Consider the following 19,476-nt stretch of genomic DNA (forward strand, 5'->3'; position numbering starts at 1 on the left):
TGGAAAAATGGCGCATGGTTCACAGGGGTTGTCCATTGTCTCCTAATTAATCATGGGTGTGTTTTGGGCGTAACATGCAATAAACCAATCAGAGTATCATCTCCCATTCCCTTTAAAAGCCAGGTGCACTTGCACCTTGGCGGATTGCTATTATGATAGCGCATTTGCCAAGTAGTGAGAAGGAACGCTTCCCTGCAGAGGAAACGGATCTGCTCGTGCGCAAAGTGAAAGCGCACAATCCATAACGAGCACACTGGCCCCTGCTGCTCCTGAACCCTCCCGTGGACATCCCCAGACCACCAGTTTAGGACCCTGATCATTAATTTGTTGCAAATGTATTTGTATCGTTTGATTTTTGTAAAGGTTTATTTTTTTAATTACAGCTTTGATTTCTTTAAAATAGTTTTGTTCAGTAATGGAGTAACAGGTCAAATCAGCAGGGTTTTAATGGCTGAAAGTATGGAAACCTGGTCACTGTGCTCTCAAAAATGTTAAAGAATATTTGTTAAATATTGCTCAAAAATTAAATCATTAATTTTGATCATGTAAAGAATCATCAACACAGTTATCAGTACTTGATCAGCTCTCCAAGGTGCTGATCCTTTTGCTGGCAGCAGCTAGAAGCTGTGCAGATTTATTTCCTTTGTTAGTTTAATCATTGTTTTCACCTTATTTATTTCCTCATGTGTTCCTCATGCAGTAGGAAAGTCGATCTGTATCTGATCTGTTGTTGTCTGTCTGTTTAAATACCTACGTGTATTGCAACGATTTGGTTAAATAATTAGGCAATTTTATTCGTCATTACGTCTTATAGCAACAAAAGCACTTGCGTCGCGTTTGGTGCCGCTTTGTGCTGGGCGTAAGATAGGGCCCTACGAGTCTACAACTATGCTAGCGGTGCTTTGAGATAAATACCAACATCAGCATGCTAAGATGCTCACCATGACAATGCTAACATGCTGATATTTATCAGCTACCATGTTCACCATCTTAGTTTTGTTAGTTAGCATGCTAACATTTACTACTTGGCGCTAAACACTAAGTACAGCTGAGGATTATGGGAATGTCATTATTTTGCAGGTACTGTATTTGGTCATAAACCTTGTCAGGGTGTCGCCAAAGTCATGGCAGTTCATCCCAAGAGGTTCATGAATACCTGGACACAACTTTATAGCAATCCATCCCATAGTTGTTGAGACATTTCACTCAAAACCACAAATGTCAACGTCACGGTGACACTGGACGAAAAGTCAGGGGTTTACCAAAGTCATTAGGATACATCATCCATCACCATAAATGATAAACATTCATCCTTTGTGCATCATGGTCATCCATGCCTAATTTCATGTTAAGACATTTCACTATAAAGCAAAAATGTCAACCTCATGATGGCGCTAGAGGAAACGATATGAGATCACCCAAGCTAGTTGGTTTCATGCCTGGGTATCATTAATGTCTAACAAAACTTCTGTCCCTCTAATCATTGTTGAAATATTTCTCTCTGGACCAATGTGGTGGACCGACCTACAGACAGACATTGCCATCCCCAGAGACATGCCATTAGCCTGGCTAAAAATAGTTGTGGCATTAGCAGGGATGGTGATTTGCCAGTTCAGACCGCCATATTCTCATTTGAACAATCTATACAGTCGCTGGTGTGCGTTTTTAGGTTACATATTATCCGATCTGAACATTTAACAGCTGGACTGTAATGATCAGCAAATGTCAATGTTGTCAGCTCAAATCATCACCATGGGAAACTGCCAATCAGCCAGTTGCTCATTGGTCTGATGGGTATGTAGCATGCTGTACAATCTACCAGCGCTTGTGAGTTTTGTTTGCATTTGAGAATAACATTATTTGACCTGGATATGAGGCTGATATGACTAGCAGGACCTGGACAAGGCCATTAGAGCTCCCTCTTCTCCTGTCTTGTTTCATGTCAGGGATTTATACCCATTTACAAACAGAAGAAATAGGTTCTATGGAAGCTGCATATTCTCTCTCTCCTATTTCCTCTCTCTCGCTCTTCATACACACTCGTCCTCTCTCAGTGTTCTATCTACAAGGCAGATTGTCATACTGGATCTGTACAGACTTTGCCTTGCACCCTATCATGCATGCAATGCTCTCACACACACGCACACACACGCACACACACGCAAACACACACACACACGAGTAAAAGCACTCAAAAAATGTCACACTCTGTATAAACATTCATTATTCATTCCAACACCAACACACACACACACACACACACACACACACACACTTGCATGGTTAGGGTAATTAGAGGAAAAATGGAAAGAACAAGGCAACTGTCTCTCCACACAGACAGGAAGATGCTTACACTCACAGATGCTTCACACTGTCTCACCTAGCATGTCCCCTTTAACCACACACACACACGCGCTCATCACAGTGTGTTAGCCTTGGGTTGGAATTACAGGTCTGATTTCAACTTGGTGGAGATGTAGGAAGACGATAGTGGCAGGCTGAACCACAGGGCAATGAATCAGTGCCTTATCAAACCTCTGGCCCTAGGTATGAACTGTCAACACAGAAGATGCACAAGCGCATACACATACACATATACACACACAATTGGCAAACATCTCCCTTTTCCGCAGCTCCCGCAGTTGGACACAGCAACAACGTCACAGCACATGTTTGACGGCTCAGCGGGGCGGTTGTCAGGGCACTCTCTCTCTCCTAGTCCACAGTTCGTCCCTCTGCTCAGTTATTCTGCCAGTGAGGGGAAGGGGGAGTGTTGCGAAGGTTGGCATGTTTAATTCAGCAGCCCCCACGACAAGCCCTGTCACCATGTAGATTTATGGTATTGGCTAGAGAGGAATGAGGAGATGGTTGGGATTTATTACTACCCCAGGATTCTAATGGGAGATTTAGCATGCACTTTACAAAATCACCTTAATCCAGCGATGTTCTGCGAGGGGAGGGACGTGAACCAAAAATTAATTGCTTTTTTTTTGATGGAGGTCCCATTTGCATGTCTGGGTTTCCCTGTTGAGCAGGATAATTGCTTACATTTTTTAAAACTATTACATATCATTGCTTTTGATTTTTGTGAATTTTGTGCACATATGTTTTAAATTGAAATCTATTGTGATTACAGATAAAAATGCAATTTCCAAGGATGGTCAATTTTTTTTCTCACCGGTTTCCTGACGATTAAATATCTTACGGGGGCATGTCACCTTCAGGAGAAGACAGTCTTTCATGAGTGATGTTTTACAGGATGCATTAGTAACACATAAAAGTTTATTAGTTAGGCAGTACTGGGGAGCTGTCAAGTCCCATGACTGTATTTCACTGTGTTGCAATCCTGCATCTAACTATGCTGCTGCAGCAGGAACAAAAATTCCAGTTCAGACTTAATAAAACCCAAACTAGTCTCAGTTTGTGCAGACTGGCATGTAAAGTCTGATGCTTAGCCTACATGTTTGCATTATAGCGCAAAATTCACTGGCAGGACTTTTCTTTTATGCTGGTTTTGTTGTTGAGATCACAGCTGTTAATCTTTTTGTTTGTTGCAAGAGAAAGACTTTTGTGCTGCACCCTGAGGGAAGTCCTTTATTCCACAGCGTGTTTAACATTCTGCAGAGGAAGAAAGGGGGAGGGACGGATGAGGCATATGAGACTTTTATCAAGCGAGATGAGAGTTGTGACAGTCTGGATCCCAGGTTTTCTGGGCTGTCTGTCTGGGTGTCCTTCACACTGAGGGCTTGGATGACAGGGATTAGATGCAGGGGAGGGGGAGTTTTCATATGACAGAAGGCTTTGCCTAATAGCCAGTCTGTTCTCCAGCTCTGTGTGTTTGTCTCATAGACGCACACTTTTTTTTTCTCCCTCTCTTTTTTCCTCTGCTCCTCCTCCTCTTCTCTGACCATATGTGCCTCTGACATCCCTCCATCTCTGATAGAGGAGATTGCTGACAGAGGAGGAGTTTGTATCATTGCTCCAAGTGTGGTGTAAACAGCCTTTTAATTTTAAAATCTCTCCAGAGCGATCCAGATTCTGGGACAGCTCGTCGAGGCACCTGGGCAGCCCACTGATTAAGGTGGCGCCGGCATTCTGCTGTCAGAGAAGGGGCCGTTTGAAAGAGGCAACAGGGGGCAGCTCTGCCAGCCTGCCAAGTGTGTGGGCGCTGCTGTGACCAGTCAGTCTTCATAATGGCTGTCTGGCCCTGGGACAGAGCCAGCACAGTGGTCACATGACTGACTGTGCAGATCAGGCTAGGAAGGACTCCCTTCAGTAACTCTGGATCGATGGTGCCTATGGCGACGACAAAAGGCAGAGAGGGACAGAGAGAGGTCGGCGGGGGCAAATGACTTGAGGAACAGGAAGAGAAAAAAGGAGAAACCATTGAAAAGCAGATACAGGACACGCTGAGGGACAGAGATTGGAAAAAGTAGAAAAAAGTCTTAAGTTAAAGTGAGTGTGGGGACAGCGTAGGCGCTCACTATTCATTACCTGTAAGCTGATCCTGTGTGCTTTCCAAAGGACAGATAAAAGTTTATCTCTCCAATGTGTTTTCTCTCCATTTCTCACTCTTGTGGGCTTGAGATTCAAACTTCAAAGGAGTATTAGATACTACACAAATTTCAATTTAAGCCAAAGATATAATCTGCATTTAAAGTTTGCATGTTTTTAAGGAAACATTCAGGAAAATTAGGTTTTGCTGTACTTAGCAAGTATCAGTTATCCCCTGACCTGGGACCTGTATAATTAAGCAAAATCAACACAGTCTGTGCCTCAGATATGTGTGTACAGTATGCCTATTATTAATACTTAGATAACTGGTTTGACAAAACAAGTGATCAGCTTTAATCAGAGAATATTTCTGATCAAGCTATGTGCATTTAGACATATAAGAGGTGGGGTTTGACATTATATTTCCAATCACATGCAACAATGCCAGTGCTACAGCAAAAATGCAACTAAATAAGAATATAAGCACCTAACAATAACACAATATCAGACAATGGCACTGTGCTAAAGTGTGTTTGAGAAGGAATTTAATTATTAAAAGTGCTTTTATGTTTTATTTAACTACCATAATGAGTATAAACAGAGGAGCACAACAACAAGAGAACAGAAGGAGGAAAAGACTGAAAGACTGCAGCTGCACTAGCAGCCCTGTGAGGCTGCAATGCTCTTTACACACCAGAAAACAAATTTGTTGTGTGGATGCAACATGGAAAGACAACTTTGCTATTATTAGATGCTTACCACTAAAGGGGCAAAAATATAAAGTTTGGCTTGAGAGCAGTGCCAGAGGAAAGGGCATGTTGTTTCCTAATTGAAAAGGGTTTGAACAGGAACATGGTTTGTTAGATTTTTATAGCAGTCTCTCACATTATTTTTGGCCTGAAGCTTGCGCTGAAGGAATCAACTATATTGTAAACCACTCATGAGAGTAGTTTACAATGACATTGACATGCTTTACTGATGATGACGGTATTATGATAAAGATTTTATAATACACAATATTTTGCAATACAAATAGCTACAATATATCACAGAGTCCAGATAAAAGTCGAGGAAAACATACCTCCCCAATGTAAGTGGTCATACACTGTGTTTACTCAGTGTAATACAATTCTGTTTGACAGACTTGTTCAGACGGCTGAATTGAACCACTGTGTGATTAAATTGTGTCGCTTCATGTCAGTTTACTGTTTATTTTATTTCAGCGTTCTGTAAGAATAGTGACTCAATTTATCCAGACAGTTGATAGATGAGTTTACACATTTTGACCCAAACAGATGAACTTAACCATGGTGGTGATCAAAGGCTAAATATACAGTATTACATGCTTTCACATTCCTGATTGAGATGTGGCCAGAAGACTTTCATGTTTTTTTTTTTGCTTTGACAGTTTGAGTTACACTGAAAAGGGGATGGAAGTAACTCAGGTGCAAGAAGTCAGATTTCTGTTTTCCTTTTCTTTCTTCCGTCCTTCTTCTTTGTTATATATATATATTTGTCATCAAAGGGTTTACCTGAGCTTTAAGTTTCTAAATCATCTTAGATACAGACTCAAAAACAAAGAGAAGGTATGATGGAAAAGATAATACCACTGTGAATGTGTAATTTCGAAATGCAGCTCTTCATCTGATCAAAAAAAAAATCTGAATAGTAGTTAATATTAGATATTATAAATTCTTCCCATACTATTAAGATAAAAAAATCAAGTAAACAGTTGTGTTGCGAATTGTCAAATTCAACAAAATCATTCCCTTAGCAGCCAAAAACACTTGGCCTGCTATCTTTCTATCTTTACGTGGACATAGACCTTAAGGAAACAACAAGCCACGGTGGGACGTTTATAGTCATACTTACTGGTATTGAATTAAACATTTCTGTCCAGAAGGACCTGACTATTGGGCAGTGCCACAGTATAAGAATTAAAGTCATTTGTCCACAATCATGCCAGCAGAGATCAGAGGAGCATGGATCCATTTTTTCAAGTCTGGAGGGAATGATATAAGCTCTGTGTAAGTTTTTGAACTGTATAACTCTAAGTCTTACTGACTTATTACTAAAGAGTCCCATATTCTTTCCTACGCTGCAGAGGTGAGTGAAACACCTAAACCTTGTTCCCAATAAGACTAAGGCTTTTTTTTCTTCTTTGCAAATGGTCCCCCCCCCACCCCCACTCCTTTTTTTTATTAAGGTCCATTTCACTTTTTGAACTATCAGTTAACCTTTTAGCAGTTTGTCCAAGCCTGTCAGGAGACAGCAGCCCATTACATCAGCCGTAACCTGTAAACTGAGCTCAGGTTGTCATCAGTTCCATTTTGAGCTGCACCACTCGAGGACTGGGTCATTTCTCTGTTGCAGTGAAACACCAAACAATAGCATTTACTTTGTGTGGTGAGAAAAAGCAAGGATAGTAGAAAACAGTGAGCCATTTATCCTGTTTCATAACCACCCACTGGGTCTCTTTATGGATCTGGGTTTTACTATGTTTTAGAAATGAATTGCTGCACATATTTGTAAGAATGGAAAATTAATAATACTATGAAATGACACAATATAAGCCCCCTAAGATTGAACTTCTCGTTAGCAGACAACAGCCAACATGTCTGTCCTCACTCCCCTTGCTCTTTGTTATACAACAGGGAACCATTAAGGTGATTCCATTATCTCCTCCTTGCTCCCCTCTAAGGGATCTTCTTAATGTCGTTCATAGCCATTTAATTTGTGACCAAGAGTATAATGGCTCTGGAAAATTGGAAGGCACAGTCCTGTGCTACACAGGGGTGTTACCCATTCAGGGTAATTGTTGATTGTCAGATTGCATCTCAGTGACGAGGGGCTTTAAAGGAAGCATTGTGGTGTATTTTCCACACTTGATGGTCCGCACACAATTATATACCTGAAGTGAATAACAACCCGGATGCGTGTTCAGGTCAGATTTAATTTCAAATTTACACTAATGAGCAGTTTTATTTTTGTGGGCTACATGGACAGGCATACTCGAGTTCTCCTCAATTAATTCCTCAATTGCCCCAGTGGCCACAGAAATGGTAAAATCACTAAATGAGCCAATGTAAGATTGAGTCTTCACAGTGGTTTAATACCCTTATCTGAATGGCTCGACATTAATTCCTCTGTAACGACGGGTACCTGTGTCGAAATGAGCAAGACATTAGTTCACGGAGGGATAACGGTTTTCATCCAACCTCCTCGCACCTGCTGCACTGCAGACAAACCTGTGTGATTATTCTGATTGGCTGAGCATCAGCACAGTATTTTATTCCGCATCACTGACCTTTCCACCGAACTGTTCACAGTCTGTGTGCAGGAGAAGGCGTCCTCAGGATAATAGATGCATCATGAAGAGAGTTGACTGCACGCAATCCTTGGTTGGAGTGCTACGCCCCGTGCTTCCTGATGCACATTCTAAAACAATGGCATGAATGAACATACGTTTGAATGGGGCCTACTTGAGGCGATACAACTGGTGGATGATGAGATGGGTTTATCCTCGCCTCTCATTTTGTTCTGATGAATAAGCTGCAGTTCACACAAAGGGTCGTAGTAAACAGCCCCTAGCTCTGTCCCCTGTACTATAATGCTTTGGCTGTTGTTGCGCCTTGTCTCTTCTCTTCCTCCATGAACTGATTAAGTCTTTGGAACAGCATGGAAACACCACAGGGTGTTGCATTGTTTTTCCGGGGAAGACAGTCCCAGTGAACAGTAGGGATAGACCAGTGAATCTGAAAGAGGCAGATTGTCATTGTTTGCAGCAATTATTCAGTCAGCTCAGAACACATGACGGTAGTCTCTCTCTTTGGTCAGTCCGTTGTCTTCACTCTCTCCCACTAATTTTCAGGCATTTGGATACAGTCAATAATTAATTTCATGTAAATGCGCATGTAAATTGTACACGTCTGCATATTTGTGTTTCATCTCAAAATGCGATGTAATGACTGAGAAAGACTCATGTTTGATTCATAATTGATAAGATAAATGATAACACTTTTTTTGCTTGATCAAGCTGTCAGTTTAGATATTAAATTATCACCACATTTTCCTTCAGTGTATGCAGTTTGCTGTGGTCAGCCCGGATATCATGAGCAGAGACAGTTATGTTTCTAGGGAAAAGAAACTGCTCAGTCCAATAAATCACTATGTAAACAAAGCCAATACTGCTGCGACTGTGGCTCAACTGGGGGTTGCTGCACAGACGCAGGCCATAAAGAAATTTTACGGATTTATCATTTAAATGCCTAGGGGGATTTTGACACCCACGTAGATTATTCTCTCATCTCATGGAGGAAGAACAGTGTTGTGGTTGTTTTCTTTGTCTCAAGGCATATTGCTAACATCATGGATCCCTATGTGTCTGCTTTGCAGAGTATGTGTGTGTGTGTGTGTGTTACTGCATCAGAGAACATTAGACATGGCTTCAATTTTTGCTTAAGGACGACGTTTCTAGTAGGTGGGTGCATGTACTATATCACAGTTCATTTAATAATCTAATTAAAAGGCTTAGGCATTACAGAATCAGTTAATCAAACAGCCATCTAATGCAAATCCTTGGTGTCAGTGGTTTAAAAGCAAAGTAGTGAAACAGTCATGAAAGTCAGGCTGTGAGTCATCCAACCTGCCATCCACCTCCAACACCTGCACAGCTGGTAGCACCTGTGCCCACATAGCAGCCTCTCACCACAGAGTCTTAATAGAGTCCTGGCTTCTCAATAACTGCTGTCACACTCTGTGACATTTTATCTCTCCACCATGACAGGACAGAAAGTCTGTTAGCTGAGGATAATGGTGTTTTTTACAGAAGACGTCTTAAAATACAAATCAATCAGGATAGGGTAAAGGAACAAAAATGAATGAGGCCAAAATTGTTGTAGACATCAACAGATTAAAAAAAAAAAAACATCTACACGTAAGATAAATTATAAAAGACAAGGAGGTTATCAACATGAAGAATTTATTTATTAAGCAAGCCTAGACAGGATTGATAGAAGTGACTTCAAACATTTTACTGACCTCCCTAGCTTGATCTCAGTCTGTGCACTAACTGTCAAAAGGTCTGTGATGTATCATGGGGCAGACCCAGTCATGCTTTTAAAGTAACTCAATCACTCAAATTTTAAAATAGTCAGTTCTAAAAATAACAGGTAACCAGTGAAGTGATAGAAGAGTCGGAGCAAAATGCTTTTGTATCTTTTTAGCAGTTAAAACTTGAGTAGCTGCATTTTGAATGACATGAAGGGATGCACAATTATGTCAACAGTATAAAGAATACAGAGCTACAGTATGAATGACTCTTTCAAAGTTCTGCTAGCATGGGACAGCAGAAATCTGTTATATTATACATATATGCCTTTGTATGGTGCTGTTAAGAAAAAAAAAAACATAATGAGATAATGAGCCAAGATTGTTGATGATTAGAAAAGCTATACAGTCACAGACTATATATGCACAGAATCTGCTGGTGTATTTGCATTAAACTGTAAAAAATTTCAAAACACAATTTTGATGGTTCTGAAAGTAGATGAAGAACATCATTTGGGTACTTAGGTCACATATTATGTGTGTTAACCATATACAGTGTGTGGAAACTGAGATTATTTGTTAACAGGGTGGCCTAATGGTAGCATATGAATAGAAAAAAGAACAAAACTCATAGTACCAACACTGAAAGTCTTCTCTTGAAAATACGATTCTAACCAGTATCAAGCTCTTTTAGAGATACTGATTCACCGTTTAAGATGGCTATCAACTATTTCAATTGTTGCACCTAATTCTGGGAGGAATAACACTGATGATTCTCTTGGATCAATTGCTAAATTATTTGCTTAAATTTTATTTATTTTTTTTTTTCCTCTCTTTTTTTTTTTTTTTTACATTTATCACACCCAGTAGCAGTATCAGTATCTACATTACCTCCTTTGTTACTTCAGGTGAATTTATTCCATTAAGTACAAATTCTCTAACTTAACTAGATATCAACAAAAATTGATGTGACTCTTCTAGACTCTTACACCTTTTGTTGTCTGTCCCCACAGTGCTTGAACTACTCTCTGCAGTAGAGCATGAGAACATAAGCACTGTATCTGATCATGGTCTGAGTAACCTTTAATAGAAAAAATGTATTTCTCTGTCACAGCTTCCATATTTACCCATCACCTCTGCCTTCTCATGTCTGAGCCTCAGCAACAAACTCAGATCATCATGATGTCACTTCCTGCCACCACTCCGGATCTTCTCCTTTTGTTCTGTGTTCTTTGTGTTCTTGAAACTCTGATAAATTGGCTTTTCCTTCCTTAAGTCCCCTCCACCTCTCTGTGTCACTCCTTTGCCCTCCTTGTTTTTTCTCTCACATTTCTTCTCATTAAGATACATCTATATCCCAAATTCTAGCTGGCAGGATCATTGCAGTGCAAAGTGTTGGGAAGATCACAGGGGTGCTCTTAATGAAAGGTGTGTGCAGGGGCTATTTCTAAATTACACGTCCCTAGACAGGCCTGTGAGATGAAAGGAAAGGAACATAAATCCATAGAGAGAAGAGGGGAAGTTGGCAGAGAGACGGCAAAAGAGAGAGAAGGAACCCTTCCAGGACAACGGCCAATTAGATCCAGCAGAGCATCAGCGCAGAGAAGCTAAATTACTCATAATAGCCTGCAGTATGTCTTTTCTTTTTATTAGATTGCCATCTACAAATTAGTTATTGTTTTTTAAACATTCGCTTTCCTTTTTCCCCCCAAGTCATTAATGCTTTACCCTCAGTCTTTCCCCCCTTCCACTCCCCTATTTGATCTATTTTTCCATATCACGGTCATCTCTTGTCATGAAGCTGTTTGTAGTGTTAAATCATCCTGCAGGAATGACAAGTTTTACTTCGTTAAGTAGCGGCAGAGTGCAGTGCTTCACTGGAGAGTAAGGGTAAGAGTCTGTCCTCATGGGCTCTATCAATAAACATTAAGGTTCCTCTCTCATTAGACCAAACCTCATAGACCTCCAGGGCTTGAGAAATGGGCCCTGCCATCTTATGTGATAGAGTACGTTTAGATGGCATCACCGGTGTTTGGAAATGCAAATTGCAGTAGTTATTTTCCCCTGCAGATGATTGCCACTAGTGCTGTGTACACAGCCTTATTCTCATTCAACCTCTTTGCTTAATCAAGAAGAACCCTGCTGCCCTATCTGCAAACCCCAGTTTGCTCTTCATCTCCACCCCCTTCCTTCTCTCCATCATTTTACACATGTGCACTCACATACACACACCTTAAATCCATTCAGCATATCCAAACTACTGCAGTATGATTATTCATATGGCAATGAGGCTGGATCAAGCTGGCAAGGCTGCCACGGCGTGATGGGAGTGTTTCCGGATGATGACTTAGGAGTCCTGCAGCTTCTCTGCCAAGAGCAGGGAATTCAAACTTAATCAGGGCAAGGACCCCTCCCTCCTCTATCTCCCAGAGAGCTCCACGGGGTTGAGGCCAAAACAGGAATTGAATGAGAGAGACGAAAGTCAAAGTCTAGGCAAGATCATGCACACTCCCTCCTTCTGTTTTCCTCATGAGGAGGTAGAGGTTTTCTCCTGTGAGCGATGTGTTCATTTTAGGGCTATTGGAGAAACTTTTCTGTTTCACACAGACAGGGGACATTAGTAAGATTAGCTTTGTTCTACTCTATCAGTCCTATCTAAACTCTTATCTCTCCCTTCCCACACACATACACAGAGTTTCGAATTTCCACACACTAAAGCTGTTGTCCATCCATCACCAAAGGAGCACAGCCAGTGTGTTTCACTGAAGCCCAGACGGAGAGCTCTGCAGCAGGCCTCCCAGCCACAGCTCGCCTCTGTCCGCAGGCCATGGTCACACCAAGTGGAGGAGGCAATGATCGGTCCTGATCAATAATACATTGACTGCATTAAAGCTTATGAATAAGTCATGGTAGGAAAGAACCCAGTCGTCAGGAACAAGCCGCCCATTCGCACAAACACACACACACACACACACACACACACACAAACACAGCAAAGTGATCTTTTACTTAGGCCAGGGAAGATGAGCAGACAAAAAAAGAGAATAAAGCAAGGGCTTTAACTTGTAGGGAATTTATCACCCACCCGCTGACATTTTGTTGCATGTCAAAGCTCCACTCTCTTTTTTCTCTCTACCACCCAACCCATTCACTGCCTCTCTCTCTCTTTCTCTCGCTCTCTCTCTGTCAAGTAATGGCCTTTTTCCTGCGGGTGGAATAAATAAGTTATTACATCCATGTGTCCTAAGGCTTAGCAAGGACCGTCTGAATATAAATAGTTCATTTGCCTCCATGGTGGAGGCCTCACTTTGTGTCATATGAATATATTTGTAATTACTTTCTTTTTTCTTTTTCTTTTTCTTTTTTTTTTTTTTATGAAGAGCAGGGTGACTGTTTTGGTTGACTGGAGATGCAAGATGAAATTGCCTTACACAAATAAGTCTGCCAACGTTTTACCCCAAACACCATCTCAGACAGGAGGGAGCTGCATTTGAGAGCTCAGTGCAGACTTTTGTGCTGTGCTGACAACGAAAAGACTGAACAGCCTTTCCTGTGTGATATAGTAGACAATTTGAATGCTGAGTAAAATCAGTGTGGTGGATGAAAGTACACGTGGTAGCTTTGCCAAGAATTTGAATGGGATCAGCACTTTTGAATAATTAATCTCTCGAATGTATACTTAAGAGAGATGGCATACCTATGTAGCAACTAAACCTGTATGCATATGTATACACTCTGTCCAAAATCGTCGTTTCTTTTGGCAGTCAGTTAGTTGACACTTGATGCCAAGGTGTGTGTGTATATGTGTGTCTGCTGCTTTGTTAAAACTGAAAACTGCTGGGAACGAATACCAGTTTACCATAAATAATCATATTGAACATAGTATGAGTTATACCAACCTTGGTATAACAATGGCAGCATCAGGGAGTTTCAGCATGGCAGTGAATGCACTAAAAGAAAAAGCTGAAAGAGCTCTAAATGCAATTAAAAGAAAATCTTTATAATTTCCAAATTTTAATTAAAATCTGGCTTAAAATATTTGATAGTGTCATCTTGCCGATTGTGCTGTATGGTAGTGAAATATGGGGTCAGTCATTATAGCTATACCCACTGGGACAAACATCCAGCAGAATCTTTACATGCAGAATTCTGCAGATGAGAAAAACGCCAACAAATGCATGTCGAGCAGAATTAGAACAGAACAGAATATGGTGTCACTGTTCGACAGGTGAGGTTGAGACAGAGATGCACTTCCTCCTACAATGTAAAATATTCAATGAAATAAGGAACATTCACTTTAACAAGTTCAACTCTGTAGTTTCAGATTTCAAAATAAAAATACTCCTGGGAGAAGGAGACAGGGCATATCTTGCTCCTTAATATGTATCAACATGCCACAACCTGAGGGACAGTGAATAATCTAGACACACACAACACACATGCACTCACACACACAAACACAAAAATACATAGGATATACTGTATATATATATATAATTAATATATATCAATCTTAGTGTTGTGTTAATATTCATATTATTGTCAATATTCATATTAATGTGTTGTTCTCAAAAGCCCATTTAATTAATTGAATTGATTTGTGTTTTTAGCTTGACCACTGGGCATTTTTGAGGTAATATATTTAGGTCTGAAAAGCCAATAGGTCATCAAAATGTTTTACGACTGTACATATATGGTAAATGGACTGCATTTATATAGCGCCTCTCTAGTCTTCCGACCACTCAAAGCACTTTACACTACATGCCGCATTCATACACTGATGGTGCCAACCTGCTCATCAGGAGTAGTTTCTAATCATTCACACACACACTCACACACCGAAGGCACAGCCTGCGGGAGCAATTTGGGGTTCAGTATCTTGCCCAAGGACACTTCACCATGTGGGCTGGAGGAGCTGGGGATCGAACCGCCGATCTTCAGATTAGCAGACGACCCGCTCTACCTCCTGAGCCACTGCCGCATTTATGCATGCTCACATTTGTTGCTGCTCTTTGATAAGATGCCCTGTTGTGAGTTTGTTCTGTGGTGATGTGCTCCTTGAGGAGGTGCAGGAAGGGAGAGGAAGCAGCTCTTTGTTTCTGCCAACAGAAGTATGTCAAACAGGAATACTCAGGGAGCAGCGCTCAGAAAGATATTGCAGTCTATTAACAGATGCGTAGATTTTTCCTCAAAGATTGTACTGCATTACAGCATGGGCAGGAAAGCGGAGGCGGCGGAGGCGGAACAGTGTTTAAGATAGTGCCGGAGAGAAGCTTCGGCGTCAGAGAGGCAGAGATGGATGGAAATTGTGTCCTTGAAGGAGAGACAGGAGATAGAGACCACATAATATCACTAGATAACCAACACAAAACCAACAGGTTTATCTAGCATTTATTAATTTTCTGCTTGATTGAAAATTGTATCATTCTATGCAGGCAAGTCTCAATTCTGTGTCCTGAAGCATATTCAGTTCTTATGACAACTGTTCAGATATTGCATGAGAGATTACAAAATTATAGGCATGGTTGTGCTCTTATGTTTTGCAAGTACTGTATAGTGTTCATTTCAGCCAGTGTTCATATTGTGAAACTGTTTTGTATCCACAAACCCTGTAAAGAAGGTTAAAGCATGCATGGTAAGAATACCAACAAGTTGTACGTTCCATGGTTGTAATGGATGATGCAGGGACTGAGAATGGGGGGTACAACTTGTTAGGTATTATCCCTTACTGAATACATATGATTTGATAGCTTGATAGACAGTGTATAGTCTTGAGTAGGGCTGCAACTAATGATTATTTTCATTATTGATTGATCTGTTGATTATTTTCTCAATTAATCGATTAGTTGTTTGGTCCATAAAATGTCAGAAAATGGTGAAAAATGTTGATCACTGTTTCCCACAACCCAAGGTGACTTCCTCAAATGTCTTATTTTGCCCCAACCATCAGTTCATAACCCAAAGATATTCAGTTTACTACTAAAGAAACTAGAAAATATTCACATTTAAGAAGCTGGAATCAGAGAATTTAGAAATTTTCTTCTTAAAAAAATGACGAAATTCAAAACGAATTAATCAATTACCAAAATAGTTGACGATTAATTTAGTAGCTGTGACCAACCGCTTAATCATTACAGCTCTAGTCTTGAGATTTGAAGTTCAGCAGTTGAGAAAGTCTTATTTGAGTTGAATTATCGGTAGCAAAAAATGGCTATTGATAGCCATGTTAGCAATATGGCTCTATAACCAGTCAGTCAGTCTACCACTGAAACCCCAACTGAAATATCTCAACCACTATGGATAAAGATAAAGTTTTCTACAGACACTCATGGTCCCCAGAGGGTGTATCCTAATAACTCATATGATCCCCTGACTTTTTGTAGCGCCATCATGAGGTTCACACTTGTGGTTTTGAGTGAACTGTTTCTATTAGATGGGATTGCCGTAAAGTTTGGTGCAGAGATTCATGTCTCCTTCAGAAGGAATTGAAATAACTTTAATGATCCCTTAACTTTTTCTCTAGCACCATCATCAGGTCAGAATTTTAACTTGTCCACTAGTTTCATATATGACCAAATACCTGCAAAATTAACAACATTTCTGTGTTCCTCAGCTGTAGTTTGTGTTTAGAGGTAATAAGCAAATACTAGCATGCTAACATGCTAAACTGAGCATTTAGCTCAAAGCACCGGTGTGGTTTTAGTGCCCAAGTACAGCCTCACAGAGCTGCTAGCATGTCTTGTTTTAGAGGAATCACTTACAGATCATGTTGACTAGGTCCTTTTGTCTTTCATTCCTTGCTCTGAGCACAACAAATCTTACTTAAACTTAGATGTTGAGATGTAATATTTTTTGATGAAACATTTTTGTTACATCCACATTTCATTTAGCTATCTTATCCTCTGCCCACCACTTTTAGATGCTTTCCATACAGTTACATTTTCTGTGTTTGTATGTTTTGTTAATACTCACCATGCTCGTGGGGGAAATGATTTATTCATTAGATCCACTTTGTTTTGTAACCATTTGTATGAGTGATGATATTGCTTAATATACAAATAATCTGTTTCTTTATTGGTTGCCATGAACCACTCTCCCTCCCAATGTAATAATGAGAACAAAGCATCTGCGCTATGGTTACATACTGATGTAGCTGCTTAATTGACAATTTATCTGGTTATCTGATTTTTTCATCCAAGTAAAAGCTTCATATGTAACAGTTATATCATTTCTGTCCCCAAACTAAAGAATCAGTAATACTACTTTTAAGCCCAAAAAAAGTGTACAGTAAGTCAAGCTGCCATAGCAGTTAACTTGACCTTCTTCTCTTCCAGTTTGTGCATCAGTACGACATTAAAGATTTGAGTGGAATAATCTATTCTTTGTTGATTCTTGCTCTGATAAATGACAATAAATTCACAAATATAAATGCAAACTAACTGCCGAAGGTCATAGGAAACATTTGAATGGCGGAATTAAATGGCATAGCTCTAAAGTGAATTGAATCTCATTGAATTAAACAGCACCCCCATATCATAAGTGTGTGTTTAGGAAAACACGCTGACATATAATCTTTTAAAAATGGATGTGGTAGATATGGGGGGGAAATCATAATTAAAAAAAGATGGAAGGTGGAATGGGAGAAGTTACAGAGGAGAGTTGCTTCTCAGGGACTAGCAGTGCTCTATCACCCTTACGACATTGTCCAATTAGAGCATATGATTAGTGTAGACTGTCTCCAGTGAAATTGAATCTATCAGCCAGGCTTGGATTGCTACAGGTCCCTGCAATTTAGCTATCACTTTGTCTCTGTCACCACAGAGCTGCTAATATAAAACTGACAGAATGGATGATTTCTACTTAAGGCGTAGCTTGATTGAAGCCGATTACATTTCACAAAGGTTTATTATATTTCCATAATATGTGTGCATGGTGGAGGGTGTGTGGTTGGAATGTGAGTTTGTGTGGCTGTATTCAGGTGTTAGTTACAGTTGGAAGACTCGAGAAGTCATCTGATTTATTTCTGTTTCTGCCATTTCTCTTCCAGGCTGCCAGAGCCAAGGGCAGACCCCATGGACCCACGGGACTTTGGAGACAATGATTCTGGACCATCCATGGACCACGCCCCCTGATAACAGACTCTTACCGCATCCACCTGTCCTTCAGTTTCTGCTTCAGTCAGCTGTCAGCCCTGTTGAGCTGTCAGGCTGGCCCTCTCTGTCAGCTGTCTTCCTCTCACCCGTCTCCCCTCCCCTCCCCTCCCCTCCCCTCCCCTCCACTCCCCTCCACTCCCTTCCCCTTCCCCGTGCCTGCTGGCAGTGAGCTGACCTTGAAGAGGACTGCTGTGACAAATATGGATGGCCACGTCTTTTCTGCTCTCAAACTTTTTAATCCCTCACTAGCTACTAACTTTCTTTAATTGAAGCACGCAAGATATGTGCAATCAATTACCATCAGGCTCAATTTCCACAGCCAGTCAGATCCTTGGCTTACTGGTGAGCCTGGCTGACTCAGAGAGGAGCCTGGGTAGGCAGCTGAGCAGAGCATCTGTTAAGCCCAACAGATGTCAGAAATGGGAAATTCTGTGACACGGTGTGCTTCACTCTTCATTTATTCGCAATATCATTTTGGTTCTGTCGTTTTGACAAATACTTTGGACACTCTCAGACACAGAAAGGGAACATTTGTCATATGCCCCAATGCCTTACGTCATTGAGAGAATATATCACAAAGGTGTTTCTGGGTATTATATTTTGATTGTAAAAAAAAAGGAGACCTGTCTATAGCTTATTTTCTATAATGTTGTCTATTGTGCTTTCCCTCATCCCACTGTCTTCAACCCTCCTTTCCCTACAATCCTAACTTTCTGCCCTACCAGCTGATTCTTTATTGTAGATTTGTGCATGCTTCCTCATATGCAAGTACTCGTCAAATCTATTATCAGAAGAAGGGAGCATTTTGACACCCATTGATTGGTGAATGTTGCTGAGTCTTTGTTAGGTGAAAATCGAACTGTAATTTGACTGTGCAAAATAGCCCTCTCGCAGTATCTGCTCTCTATGTACTGTAATGTAAAGGCTCATTACTCCCGGGCCAATCTGCGGCGTATGACGGATTACAGTTCAGACAAGCGTATGCACTTTCTACCTTGACCCGCTCAGCCATAGCTTTCATTCATGATGTACCGCTGCAAGTCTGTTTGTACCAGCAGTTTGTTTTTAATGTGATTGATTCTGTTGCCTTAAATTCAAAATTGAAGCAGTGTCACCCATAATATGTGGGGCCTGTATGACAACAACCTGACTTTGCTACTCTAGCACTGCACTAAGATGCACTGAGATTTGTGTACCCACCCAGGGGAAATGTTGATGTGTCAACAGACTATTGAAAAAAAAACAGCTCATTCTTTATTCTTGTGTAACAACAGACAGGAAGTCAGGCTGTCTGATGTTTCCTCTGTTTTTATTTGTCTATTTTTGTCTTAAATCTATAAATAAACAGCCTGTTTCTTAGAGTGGATGTTGCAGATGACATTCACGTTTTCACTTTAAGAAAAATTCCTGCATTATTTGTCTCTTGAAAAACACCACAAACACCTGAAAGCTCAGACATCAGTCATCCGTGACACTATTATCTGAAAACCTTACAGGCACGTGACGATGGATGGAGACAGGAAGAGAGATGAAGTGTTGTAAAGAGAATATGGGAAAGGGGCAGATTTCTGGTTTTTCCTTCATCAAAATTCAAAGCAGCAACTCATCCAGATAGTACTGGGAATAGGAGGTTTGGGAACAAAAGGGGATTGGGGCGGTGGATGGAGCAGGAGAGCTCTTTAGGTTCTCTGCTTCTCCACAGATGCATTTAAATGCTGACTGGTTCATGCCTACAGGCCCAGACAAACCCGAACCCAGTTTCATCAACTGGCTGCCACAA

The 19,476-nt window shown here is 40.7% G+C and overlaps 1 protein-coding gene across 4 annotated transcripts in view; it reads left to right on the top strand.

Moving 5' to 3' along the window:
• trim44 (tripartite motif containing 44) overlaps positions 1–19,111 on the top strand; it is a 48,157-nt gene extending 29,046 nt beyond the window's left edge. For all 4 annotated transcript variants that reach the window (XM_042412441.1, XM_042412443.1, XM_042412444.1 and 1 more), the window contains exon 6: positions 17,591–19,111. In XM_042412441.1, the coding sequence (XP_042268375.1) occupies positions 17,591–17,675 (85 nt within the window). In that variant the 3' untranslated portion in view covers positions 17,676–19,111. The remainder of the gene's footprint in view (positions 1–17,590) is intronic.
• The last annotated feature ends 365 nt before the right edge of the window (positions 19,112–19,476 follow it).

Source organism: Thunnus maccoyii, chromosome 5, assembly GCF_910596095.1.
Source record: "Thunnus maccoyii chromosome 5, fThuMac1.1, whole genome shotgun sequence".
NCBI classification, from domain to species: domain Eukaryota; kingdom Metazoa; phylum Chordata; class Actinopteri; order Scombriformes; family Scombridae; genus Thunnus; species Thunnus maccoyii.